The sequence below is a fragment of the Cygnus atratus genome, chromosome 1 (assembly GCF_013377495.2).
Source record: "Cygnus atratus isolate AKBS03 ecotype Queensland, Australia chromosome 1, CAtr_DNAZoo_HiC_assembly, whole genome shotgun sequence".
Lineage (NCBI taxonomy): Eukaryota > Metazoa > Chordata > Aves > Anseriformes > Anatidae > Cygnus > Cygnus atratus.
In genome coordinates this window covers 143267787-143281914 of record NC_066362.1, presented here as the reverse complement: position 1 = coordinate 143281914, position 14128 = coordinate 143267787, and the positions used below count along the sequence as shown (strand labels likewise).

Below are 14128 nucleotides of genomic sequence, written 5' to 3'. Positions count from 1 at the left end.
GTATGCTTTGCTAAGCTACTTCTTCTGAGGTGATTTTCCTTCAAATTCACATTTGTATAACCATAACTTTTTGCCAACAGCTTTTGTCTTCTTGAAAAGCTAATTGAAAGTTCTGACTGTATTTATTTCATTTTATTTTTTCCTCCCAAATCAGAACATGCTCTGTGTAGGTTTCTACACTTTTTGTTGTCTGTGTAGGTGGTGATCTTTTCTTTGCAATGTAGCTTTTAGCCTAATTTATGGACAACTAAACACAAAATAATACATAAGCCTAGATTAATTTGAAGAAAGAAAGGCTTGTTTGGGGCTTTAGATTTGATGTTACAGATTTAAAACAGTTATGCATCATTAATAGTTGATAACATCATTTTAATCTGTTTGCACGCATTGAGACAATAGTACAAGAAGACTACCGTTACATTGGAACGTTAGCAGACCATTGTATGACTAAGAACTTAAATTTAAAATGGCTTCAGAGAGCATGTTGAATAGAAGAACACGGCTGATCTTCAGCTCTGCTTAGACAAAATATTCTCACATAAACTGAAGGAAACAATTTAACTTAATAAGAGTTGCCTTTATTACTGTCACTTGCTCAGCTGTTTGCCAGCAGTTTGTTAAGGAACAGAATGGTGCTTAGTCTTTTTCAGCTCACTTTTGTTCAAGTATTTTCAAGCAAATAAATAATACTTCCAATACATAAGCTTTAAATTATTTTAATTTAAATACAAAACACTACAAAATTTAAGCATCTCCTACTTCCTGAAATACAGAGATAAAGGAGCAAAATTTTCTCTCAAAGCACTCCAAATTGCATTAAAAAGTCTGTAATATTCTTCCACATCACCCAAATTTGAATATACGTTTAAATGTATATGCTATTACTAGTCAGCCTTTTCCTATGCTCATATTATAGTGTATATTATTGTGATTAATGTACAGATTTTTGCATTCCACATTAAATGATAAATGTCATTTTCTACATCTAGTATATAATGCTAGTGTCTATACATCAAAGATGAGATGACAAGTGTTACACAATTTGTTAAGTTTAGGCATAGGTCCATTTGGTGACAATTAAATTCCTTAATAAATATTGTTTTTCTGTAAATTTAGGCTCTGTAGTTAATATTTATCGTAGTTCATGAAATAAACAGATGTAAAAAAAACCCTTTTAGGAAACGCAGTATTTTTAAAAGTGAAAGCTACTTTTTCTACATGTTCCAAAGCAGAACTGAGGCACATTTGGCCCAGTATCAAGGAATAACAAATTTTCCTGTGGTATCTGAAATCCAACAAGCTGATTTTGTTTACTCAAGACTGGACAAATAGACACTATAGAAGTAGTCTAACATACAGAAAACTATACTTTCTAAATGCTTTATGTTTATTTGTAATGCCTTGAAGTATATGCTTTATCAAATATAGACTTATTGGTGCATCTAGCTAAATTCTCTTCCATAACTATATTTGTGGTGTGTGTGAAATGAGACACATTACGAGTGTAATAATCAGATTATGTAGATTTAAATGTTTTCAGTTTCTCTTACATTTTGTTAAAGTGATACTGAATTATTGCTGAATGTTTGAATTACACTCATTATTTTAGATGTTTTTGTACAGCATCTGTTGTATTCAGGTATATTGAGCTTTATTTTATTTACTTATAAGTTAGAGAACATTCTTTATGAGTTAGCGTGCTAACCACAAAACCTAGTTGTACTGTATAAAAGATCCATGTTGGAAATTGAAAACCTCTGAAGTCATTAAAATTTTCAAGAACAAATTAAGAAACATTTTCTCCTTTCAATTAGAATCCATAATATATGTTCATTTGTGTAAGCCATCCATGCAATGAGTTTAATCTTAATTTAATTCTGGTTTAAATGTTTTCAGCACAGATTTTAAAAATCCAAAAATTTATTTGTGCCAACTGGACTGAATTTAAACCATATCCCAAACTTCCTAACACCATAGATGTTTGCTGAATAGGGAAAAAGTAACACATCTTTCTGAGCATTTTGAAATGTTAATACACAATATTTATATATTCAATACATGGTAAGGATTTTTGAAAGATGGAAAATCCAGCAAGGATATTACCATAGACTAGAATGCAGAATATTCTATTCAATAGAGAAATATCTTCAGCTACAATTTTGAATATATGGTAGCACCAGTCATGTCTGCCAAAGCTAAAATCATGCCAGATAGATGACCTTTTCTTTTCTATGAAATTTTGATTAGATAATTAAGATCTCTTCTATGAAATTTTGATTAAGATCTAGAAATTTTAAAGCATAATCATCAGACTTGGAAGAGACCTAGAAGTCATTTTCCTGCCTGCTTGCTGGTTCCACGGTCATGCCTACGATATTATTTTTGCAAGCTTCAGCAAACTTGAAAATATTCTAGCTTCTCCATCCTTAGAGGGACTCAGTATCAAACTGGGTGAGACTGTAAACAACCTGCTCTAACTTCAAATTTGTCCCTGCTCTGACAGGGGGAGATTGGACCCAATGAGTTTCGGAGATCCCTTCTCCTCTGAACTACCCCACAGTTCCCTCCAGACCACTCTGCAGATGTCATGGCAGTGTCATCACTCTGACAATATTTCTGCTCTTTGTACTGGAGCTTAACAGGTTCTTGAGCAAATTACCTGGGTATGTTAATAATACTGCTGTAATGGAGCTTAACAGGTTCTTGGCCAAATTACCTGGGTATGTTAGTAATACTGCTACTACTACGTTAATTAGATGAATCTATTTAATCTAGATTTTACTGATCTTATTTAAGGCCCACTGATAAAAGGCAGACTTCGCCATGAACTTTCCTTGGCATTCACTCTAAGGAGTACTTCTCTATAATTCAGTGCTTCCACTCCTATTCCCATATCTTAATCCTTACGGTTGTAAAAAAGCCATCTCCCTTTAGCTTGGTCCTTGCACATAAAATTGACTTCTGTCCACAGCTAGGTCAGTCAGAGAGCAGGATTCATACTACCTAGCTGTAGATGCCTCCAGTACAGGTCTGTGTTTGTGTTAGTCAGTCTCAGACTCATTAAAGCAAAAAGTAGGCATCTCTTAAATATGGCTACCAGACCTGTGCTCCCATCTACAGGTGAATTTTTCAGGCTGTTCTGTTAGCAGAGGTATAACCCATGAAATACAAGTTATCTGTGCTGCCACACATCTTTTCCCATAGTCAACAGAAAGAAACAGGAATTTCTGGGCATGATTCGTATGATCCATTTTTAAATGCCTACTCTAGGATGAGTAGACATGCACTGCTTCCTAAGAGTACCCGCCTTCTTTCACTGGCAATAAAGGAGCCTGTGATAACTATCTCAGATGTAGGTGTCTGTACCAATAGGCAAATTTGGTTAGATGAATCACACCTTTTGTTTTCATTTCTTTACACGGTTTTCCTTAAAAAGGCAATTTCGTTATTTTTGTCAAAACTACAAAAGCTTCTGATTTAGAAGTGGGGAGGGGAAGGTGCTTGATATCAAGAGAGAGACTTTATTTCAGTTTCTGCCTAGTCACTGGAGAGAGAACAACAACACTTTCAGGGAACAATTCATCCCATCCTAAAGTAGATATCTAAAATAATTCAGATGGATTGTGCCCTAGAAATGCTCGTCTCTAGCATTGTCTGTAAAGAGTGCTCAAGACCAGCTAGCTCAGAAACGGGCATGTACATCTTAGTGAGTTTAATTCTGGCCACACTGTAAGTTGTTGAGATAACAACTGTTTCACTCAGTTCATTAATGCCTCCTTAAGTCCCGAGTAAACCAGTCTGTGCTGTTTTATATATAGTAATTGTACATTGATGGAAAACTAGCTTAAGGAATTTGAGCAAAGACAATTCTTGAAGTGTGTCATATGGAAATTCTTCACCCTACAGGTTGACAGACAACTTGTTTTCCATTCATACTGATGCTGATAATCAAGGAGGAATGGTGAGATATGCAACAAACTTGTAGATGGTATTGCATTGGGCATTGATGTGAAAAATACACAAATAAAAGAGACAAGTAGATAGGTATGTACTCTGTGGGCAACACAAGGAAAGGAAGTAAACAAAGGACACTTGGAAACCAAGTTTAATGCATGTAGGAGGAGATACAAAGAGATTCAGCTGCAGAGGAAGAACCAAGGAAGCACTAACACAAAGACATGTAAAGATAATAAATGGGATAAGAAATGGGAAGTGAGGTAGTACTTTGCAGAGCAGACTGACAAGCAAAACATGGTAACATAAGCCAGATAAAGTCAGCAAGCAGGCGGGCGTGTACTTCTTCTTCATCTTCAAAATCACATCTAAAATGTAGAATTTCAAACATAACGTAAAAAATACTTGGAGGATTATGTAGGTGCTGGGAAGTTGTCGCTAATTTGAAGAGTATAAGATCATTGAAGGTAACCAGAGAAGAGAATGAAAGATGAGGAAACTGAGTTGTGAGGTAGATGAAAATATGGACAGGTTGGCACACCTATACCTGCTGGATATAGATGCCAGTAACTCACTGCAATGTTGTTAATACCAAGCAGAGAGAGAAACCAAGTTAAAGAGTGGTACTGAAAAAAACAAGGGCTGGAATTTGAAACCTTCAGAAGAAGAAGCCAGACATGGCATTAGAAAGTGAACAGAGTAAAACTGGATACGTCTTGATACTGGTGTAATGTCCTCATGGTCTAAACTGCTGCTTCTACAACAGTGGGAGCAGGTAACTCCAAAAGAGAATCTGGGGGCTGTAGCAGCTAAGGAGAAGGGCCTACTTCCTTTAGTTCATTTAGATCAAGTGCGTTAGCTTGCGTGCCTTGGGATCTCACCCATAGGTTGTTAAGACGAGAGCACTGGTTGTACCACACCATTGATCCCTTTGGCTGTAGTGTTAGAGGCGCTAAAGGTTAAAAAGTCTGGCGCTGACCACTGCTCTTCCCCAAAGCAGGTTTTCAGCATTTCACTTGTGCACCAGCTCTGGAAGACTCAGGATGACTCGCGTTTCCACCAGGACAGATAAACCTCTGTAGTACAGAGACACCTCTGTATATGGTAGCCTCTACTCATTGTCTTAGCTCATCTTCTAGTTTGTTGACTCTAGACTTAAATACAAAAATGTGCTGTAAGTTAGCTGTTACCCCTCAGAAACTAGCCCTTGGAGTCACTGTTTTGTCCCTCAAAACATCATTGTCCCGTATGAGCAAAAATTTTGAATGGACTGTTGGAAATTTTGGTTATCTGAGTAACCTAATCTGAAATCCCATGAAATGGGCTGCATGGAATGATGCAGAAAAGGCAAAGAGCTAACCTAGGTAGGCCAGCATGTCTTTTTAGATTGATTCAGGAGAGCATTGATACACAGATCACTGAGAACTAAAACTTTACCACTTCTAAGTGCTTCATTAACTAATTTACAGGAAAGTCAAATTGCTGAAAATTTTGTCATTATTTTGAACTGTTCCTGCAGTGATGTGGCCATCTGTATTGTCATTAAGAAAATTATAACAGAGTCCCAGTTTTTGTTCTTGACATTTTTCCTATCCCACAAATGACACTTTTCTTTTGTAATTTTAAGACTAGCTGGGTTGGTGTGGCAGTGGAGTGAAACATACTCTGGTTAAGGCTTGTACTTTCCATCAGAGATGATTTTTCTATGACTTTGGTGAAACTTTTGAAACTGGCTCCAGGCTTGGTTCTAGGTGCAGGAGAGAAGTCATTTTGTTGTCTCTTTCTGGACGTGGTTCATTATTGCACACCTTTCCACCGTCTGTTCTCTGATTCAGCTGGATAACAGTTACCTTAGAGTGGCAGGTGGGCTCTCCATCAGTGGAGGAAGGATGTTGACAGTGGAAAAGTAGACGAAAGCATTTGTAAAACTGAAACAACAAACAAACAATTGTAGACATAATTGTTAGGCAGGCTAAAATTCAAAGCATCTCTATAACAGTTTTGAGGCAAGGAAATATGGCTCATTAAGCTCATTCTTTTTGCCCAAATGGGGGTTATATACTTTTCACCTTGAGTCTACGTATCTTGATGATTAAGATTAAAGTTCACTTAAATTTGTGGACTTTTTCTTTGAAATTGATATGCTTAGCTTTTTTAAAACCATAGTCTCTGTAGCATGTAAAGCTGTAGAGTATTCTGAAACATTTTCAGAACCTTTCATTTATGATAAAAGAAGATTTAATCACAGAAGTAATTGGTTTTCAGTTACTTCACACATATCAAGCAGGGAAAAAAATCATTTTGATAATCTAATGGTACACAGCAGGAAGAACATAAGGTTCTTTTCATTAGCAAGCCATTGAAATCTCGGTGTTCCCAAACTGCTCACTGAACTTCAGAAAATGGCTTTGCTTAATTAAAGAACCAAAATAATTTTTTATGTTAATTTATTTCACTTGTGAGAATTACCCAAAACACCTTTGATGCTTTATGATTCCAAAGCTGTTGTAAAAACAAACAAACAAACAAACAAAAAAACAGTTCTCATTTGTAAGTGCCATGTGAGCAGAATTAGTACAGCTGGGAGTTGACAGTCACATTCAACAGATAGGGATACCGGTACTACAACAAATGCTTCAGTATGTTTGCTATATATTTTGATTTTTAAACGTCGTCTTTAAAAAATTCTGGTGTCCAAGGCTTACTCAGTCATTTTCCTTTCATGTGGCTATATGAAACAGAAAAGACTCTTATAAGCTGTGATTGATGTGAAAGTGTTGCGGTTTTGACAGTGCTATTTATCAATATCTCATATAGTCCCTTTGAAAATGTGCAAATGCAACATTAAGGTTTCTCTCATCTCAAATCTATAAAGACCTTCTGTTAGTACAGATTTACAGTTGTGCCGTGGGGAAGCAAAGTCTGCACAAGCACACCTGTCTTCCTTCTGAATCTGTCCTGATCTTGTTTTTCATCCCGAGCTTGGGATAAGGAGAGTAGCAGCGTCTTAGGAGTGCACCTAAGGTTAAAGCTAACCTTTGGCTGGTTTTAAACAGGAAATTGAATTCTTTATAACCCTTCTAAGCAGCTATTGACAGTGCTAGTGACAATCAGCTACTGATATGCGGCAGGAAAGAATGAGTTGGTATTCTGTGGGTTTCTGCTTTCTGAATAGGAGGTGGTATGGAGTTTTTCCTATCAACAGCACTGCTATAAGAGGTAATTCACTTTCCTCAGCCTCTGTCCATGAAACCCATTTGGAAAATTCTCAGAATCTGTGGGCTTTCATGCTACTAATACATGGCTGATGCTTCTCATTATGACCTTCTGCATGCATTTAGGCTGTCTTCTTGGCAACATCTTCCTGCCTATAGAGAAGGAAGTGGATGGAAAAAGTGGAATTGGTTCAGTTCCAGTTTGAGAAAGACCAACATTATAATATTCACATAGGAGGATAGAAAGGGAATATCTGGATTTTTTATTTATTTTATTTTATTTTTTTAGATCTCCTGTATGCGTTAGGCAGGGGTTAACAGTAGAAATACAAAGAGCTCCTTAAAAACAGATAACTGCTCTATGGTGTATGCATGTGATCTGTATTCTGCGAGGGAACGTAAAGACCTAGTCTGTCTTGCTCAATAACTTCAAGAACTCATGGTATACAGGAAAGACATGAAAAGTCATCAGCTGACTCCATGCAGGTGCTTTAGGTCCCTGGTTCTTGTGGGATATTTTGTGGACAGGCAGGATAGGGTAAACGGGGAGGTGGGAGAAAGCAGTTTCCTTATTCAGGGAGGCATGTGGTATGCAAGACATTATAGGCTTTTTACTCTTTCCTTGTTCTCCATGTACTACCCAGTTAACTCTACAGTCATCACAATCTTTATATATTGGTAACAAGTAAATGCTGCCCTAATAAAAAGAACTATACTTCTATAAAATCATTAAGAGAAGTAATACTTTAAGGTGTACAACGATGAAGAAAAGCAAAAAGAAAACAAAAACAAAAGCAAACAAAAAACAAACAGATGACTGCAGGGCAACTTCTGGGAGACTGGTGAAATACGGGGTTCATTCTTGTTTTCACTCTCTGCTCCAGGTATCCTCATCATGATGTCCATGTGTGACGAAGTGCACGTGTACGAGTACATCCCTTCAGTCCGACAGACCGACCTATGCCACTACCATGAACTCTACTACGATGCAGCTTGTACCTTAGGGGCCTATCACCCGCTACTCTATGAGAAGCTGTTAGTGCAGAGAATGAACAAAGGTTTGCAGGACGACCTGTATCGGAAGGGGAAGGTCATTTTGCCAGGATTCAAATCTGTCAAGTGCCCCAAACGAAATAATTTCCCACACTTGTAGAAGAGAGTCCTTCAGAAACAATGTGCAATAAGGTACTACTGTCGTACTATAAACAAGGAGAGAATACTTGAAAAATGTATCTTAGACCAATCTAGTCTTGAGTCTATAAATTGTAATTAAGTAGCAGGCATGAGAAATACTTCTTTTCTGAGCCTGAGTATTTATTACTGCTTTGCAAATAATTAAAGAAAAAAAAGAAAAGCTTAGCTTATGAAAGGTGCAGAGGACATACTTAGGCAGACGTATAATGTATTGTTGTGGGTGTGACTGTCAGAATTTGTCAGTGGTCTCTTATGCCACATATGCTAAATTGTAACTTTTTTTCTAAATGAATTTATTTAACTGTTAAATCTGGCATTGTGAAACAGCCTGTATCGTTCATGTACAGAGCTGCCAGTTGAACAATGCAGCATTTCTCATGGCTCCATGGGATTTTCACACTCTCCAAGAATGAAGTAATTGCTACTCTGAGCTGTGCGTTCATTGATTAGAGGAGACTTTTAATTCCCGTTCACACACAGGTTTAGTTACAGGCTTCCAAAAGTATAGGGGGCCTTGTGCTGTTTATAAAGTCAATGCAGACACACAAACCAGCTAAATCAGTAAAACTACTGGATGTAGCTTTGATCACACTGCTTTGGTCACACCATTGCTCACACTGTGTGGGGCAGAGGGAAATGAGAAATTTGTCATTTCTGTAGAAAGCAACAAATATATTGGTAACTCGTTCAGGAAGAAACTTCTCCCTGAGAGGCCCATGAAGAAAGTGTGAGGGCAATTATGCCTTGCCCTGGTGTGCACAGATAAAAACTATCCAAAGAAAGCCAAAGGAGGCTGTGTAGCGCACATATCACACTGAAAGCAAATGTAGAGGGAGCTCACCTTTCTGCAGCAAAGATAGCATTCAAGATTATAGACATCATTTGTTAGGCATTTCATTGTGATACAAATCAATTTCACTTGCTCACAAGTTACTGCTGTTAAGTATGGGGAGTTGTCTGACAAAAGAGGATATCAGCTTTTTTTTTTTATTTATTTTTATTTTTTATTTAACCTTTGAAAGGCTATACCCCAGAGAAGCTGTAATGCCTGGAGAAAAAAAAAAAAACAAACTGACTGTGGATTGCATATGGAGATAATTTAATATTTTCCTTCGTAACTCACAATGAGAATATTCTCTAAGGCTGTTCTGAAAATCCACCTGAACACTAACACATTTAAAACAGTACAACTTCAGTTTCAGATTTTCTTATAGGCTGGAGCATTTGTTGATGTTGTTGTTGTGTTATTCTTTTTCCTTGTTTTTTTTGTCGTTCTTTTTCCACACAACTGTACCCTTTCTCTTAGGGTAAGTTCAGTAGAAAAGTATGTGTCCAAAACCACAGCTGTAACCTTTTTATGTCCATTCAGTAAAAATGCAAACAATTCAAAGAGGCACTGAAGAGTAGCTGAGTTGAGTGGTTGTGGTGGAAAGTATCTTTTGTCTTTTGTCTTAAGCAACAGGAAGGCAATTAAAGAGTGCAAATGGTATTAATGACTACTTCCTATTCAATAGTAATGTAAGTATCACCAGAGAATTCTTTTTCTGTCACTCTGCTCTTAGGGACTGATCATTTTTCCCTCCTCAGAAGTGAATAAAATGTCTTCTGTGGGGCTTAGCTTTCTTTTCCTATGTAGCCTCATAATTTGGGCTATATGGTACTCTAAGATTCCTCTTGTTGACAGACAGTGTGTCCAGATGGTCTAAAAACTGTACTTCTGTGTTGTGTGGATAATCATGTCCATGAATCATTTTGGTCCATATTGAAATGAATGGTTTTTATTTATGTTAGCTTTAGACTCTGGATATATTACATACTGATTTTTTTTTAATGTTGTAAGTCAGCAGCTTTTATTCTTAATAACATTGTTATTTAATCTTGCAGAGAAAAGATAACCTACTTAGAGCTATTCTATTTTTCCACATGCTTGGTAACCTGTTTGCAAAACATTTGAAGTCTGAACCAGTACTGTCAAATATGTCTCTCTCTCTCCAGTATGTAGGATTAGCTACAACATCTTTGTAAAGAAAGGGACTTGATTACCTTTCTAGGACTAATGAATATACTACTTTTCCATAAACAGGAAATGATCAAGTTCTTAAAAAAATAAATAAATCACTTTGGTCTGCAATCACTAACCTTAAACTTTGTTTTCCACGAAGAAGAAAAATACTAACTGTATTTCTCAACTACCCACAGCAGGATTATGTTGTATTACTCCCTTGGTAATCTGTCAGAATAATCCACATATCTGTTGTACAGAACAGTGGGAATTTTACAAGGTCTCATGTAACAGGTGATGAACATACCTACTTAATACATCATTTAAATAACGATGCAGAACCACGTCTGAGACATCAGAAAACTAACTGTATATTTTTAATTTACTGGACTCTGCACATTCAAGCCCTTTCAGCAGAATCGTCTTTGCCAGTATGCCAAGACTCTTTAACCTCTGAAGATAATTACTGCAACTGTTTCCAGGAGAATGTGGTGTGTTCTTGCCAGCTGCATCCTGATTTATACAGCAGTCAATCAATGCTCCTTCCACTAGTGCTGTGTGGGTGCTGTAGCATCACCTTAGAAGATGCCACAGAGCTGTGCTGGCAGCAATTACTTTCTTGCAGTGGAGGAAGACCAACTTGTGATGCCCATCTTCTTGAAAAAATAAGGACCCCAGGAGTGGCTTCCCAGGACTGGTTTCCACTGTGATGTTTCATTGGTCTGTCTGATCAAACACCTGGTGGCTACTTAAAGAGACTTTATTACCCTACCATGTCTTGTCCTTCTTTTTTTGACGCAAGTGCAAGTGCACTTGATTTGCTAACCAAGGGCTCACCTCCACTTTGTGCAACAGGGGAACGGGCAGAAATGAAGAGGGAACATAAAGGACCTTCAGAGGTGCTGCCTTCACCAGTGCATACACTCTCTGTGGCTTTGGCTTTGGTGGCTTTCATGTGAGCTCACCATGTATTTTTGCATTTACAGGCATATTTCGCTGTCCCTCAGAAGGGCAGAGAGGTCTTTACAAAGATTCATTCAACTTGAAACGATGAGTGAGCGTGTAGTAACACTGAATCTACAATCTTTTAATAATAGTAACATGTGAGAGTGCTGGTTTTAGATACTTACATTAAATGCAGACAATGTGAAAGGAAATGCATTTTCCCACGCAGATATCACAGGGTTGTGTAGTGTTTTTTTTTTTTGTTATCTTTTTTCTTTTTTTTTTCTTTAAAAAAAAAAGATATAGGCATGGCTTCTTAGCTCTTCTGTGTGGCTATTGTACACTAACAGAGAGTACCATAGGCAAGGGAGGTCTGCACAAGCCTGGCTCTTGACATGTGTCATCAGCAAAGCAAATGCTAGGCGATTCCTGAGCTCCCTTTACACGTGGTACAATGATGCAGGTTTTAAATGTATGGAGGTTTCCTGACAAGTAGGAATAAATTGCCTTCAAAAGCTTTAGAGACTCTTTTCTGTACCCTGGTGCTGTGGACAAAAGTTGCACTTAGTTGAAACAAAACAGAAACACAGCAGCATCCTAAGTAAATATGCTGAGTTTATGTTGAATTGCATTATGCTCTTTTTCCCACTGTGAATTCTTTTTTGACTTGTGGTGCTCTATCCTTTTATACATTCAGCCTTTGGATGGTTAAGTCAAGGTATTCTTCTGTTTATTAAAGAAAAATTATGACAGATTTTGCCTCACTTTGAGCCAAAATCTTTCTTTCTAATTATTAATTGTTCCATTTGTTTATAGTTCTAAAACTTAACCTGCGCATAAACTCACAGTTCAGTTTAGTAATTCCTTAAATTAAACTACTAAACCTTAAGAAATATGTACATTAAGACAGAGAGAGATTGTTTACACACTCTAACCTGCAATCTCTCTGTACAAATTCAACTAAATCATTGCTTGTCTTTGATCAGGACACTTTCTTTGATGAAAACATCCAAATTCTGAACTTGTTCCTACAGATCTCTTGGCAAACTCAACAAAACCAAGAGAGTTTTTTACTTAAATTAAGACAAGTATCTACACTACATGGTTGCACAGACGGAACTCAATCATTTTGGAGGTGGATTGATCTAAATAGGAGTTCAAAATAGATGTAGACCAGCTCAATACATAATGATTTTATTATTATTATTATTATTTTTCCCCATTTCCTTCCTCCTCAGCAGTTCTTAAGGATCGAAAATACCACTTGGACAGTGACATAGATGTACCATGAAAAGAATATTGAATGTATTGACTGCAAAAATAAATGGCTACTCCTTTTCCCTTCATGCTTTCTAGAATTGATGAATATTAAATAAATTAAATTGCTATTTGAAATAAGTAATTCAGAAGACTGTAATTAGAAAGCATCTAGATATTTCCTGGAAGCTATCCTCTCACATGCAAGGAGGATACCTGATTTAACTGTTTGAAAATTAAAGTAGCCCATGTCTGGGCATACCTGCATCATTAAATGAATTTTAACACTATAAATTTATTCTCTCTGCCTTAGTGATCAGATTCAGAGTTTTGTTCTTGAAATAAGCTTTGTGTGTAAAAGCCTTACATTTATCCATATCATCTCATCACTCATAATATGTAGTCATCGAACTATTCAAATATAGACTGTGTACTTTTTTAATAGCTTTGAGAATTATTTTGTATGATGATTTTTTTAAATGAATGTGTACTCTAATAACAAAGCTTAAGATTTTACAGGAGTCACATTTTTAAGCAGTGTTTGTATACATTTTAACACTTTTTATATTTTCTATTATGATTTTGTATATTTTTATGTATGCACAGTGTACAGATTTTTTCCTGTAAATAAAACATTGGTTTTCATTTGTTTAAGAGTGCTGGTCTTTTCATACTGGCTTGAGTGAATGACACTGAACTGTAGATGGCATGAAACAGGGAAGGTAAATGACATTGATCTCAAATTGAAATGGACAGATAGGCTGGCAATTAGCTTTCAGTAAACTACGGAAAATGGGAAAAGTTGTAAAGACAGTTTTATTCTAAAACGAATGTATCTACCTGAACAGGTGCTCTAGGATTCCGCCAGGAGGACATACTATGCTGCTATAGCTTTGACAGTCAATTCCTTAGGATAGTCTAGCCCTCTAAGGAGGTCGTGCTCTGGTTGCTTGATGCTGCACTCAAAATGCTAATAAACTTAAGTGGCTGTGCCATCCTTTCAAAGAATTCAGCATCATGTCTTAGCATGAATATAATTTTTAATTAATTATGAAATAAATGAAAAACAACTTACCAAAGGGAAAGCATAAGTTGCTATTCAGTCTGTGATGAAGTACCATACAATGTAACCAATATAAATCTGCATAAATCCATGAATGTGAGGCATTCCACTGCTTTTGGTAGCCTTTGAACTACGCAGTGGCTGAAGTTGAGCTAACAGAGGTGGTATAAACTGTTTTCATCCCAGACAGTCACAGTGACTCCATGCCTACAACAAAGCTAGTTGCACATCAGTAGAACGTTAAGCGTTTGATTGCCATCATGTAAACTCCTGGCAGCCAGTAATCATGCAGCTCATGCTTTGTATTTCACCACCTCCTGGCAGGCAACATTGAGGGGATAATTACTACATGCCATGATTTGCAAGTAACACCTCTCAGAAAACTCAGAACAATGAGCTACACTAGGGGAAACTGAGTGCTGGGATGCATGGAAGAAGCAACTAATTAATGCTTTTCAAATCCTTCAACTTTGCTTTTACTCTGTGCTTTTTTTTTTT

At 36.9% G+C, this 14128-nt stretch overlaps 1 protein-coding gene across 9 annotated transcripts in view; it reads left to right on the top strand.

Moving 5' to 3' along the window:
• Positions 1 to 13213, top strand: part of ST6GAL2 (ST6 beta-galactoside alpha-2,6-sialyltransferase 2) — a 53499-nt gene extending 40286 nt beyond the window's left edge. For 8 of the 9 annotated variants that reach the window (XM_035558117.2, XM_035558115.2, XM_035558113.2 and 5 more), the window contains one exon: positions 8054 to 13213. In XM_035558117.2, coding sequence (XP_035414010.1) covers positions 8054 to 8322 — 269 coding nt within the window. In that variant the 3' untranslated portion in view covers positions 8323 to 13213. Of the gene's footprint in view, positions 1 to 2503; positions 2591 to 8053 lie in introns of those variants that run through there. The other variant, XM_035558116.2, reaches the window with a different exon arrangement.
• The last annotated feature ends 915 nt before the right edge of the window (positions 13214 to 14128 follow it).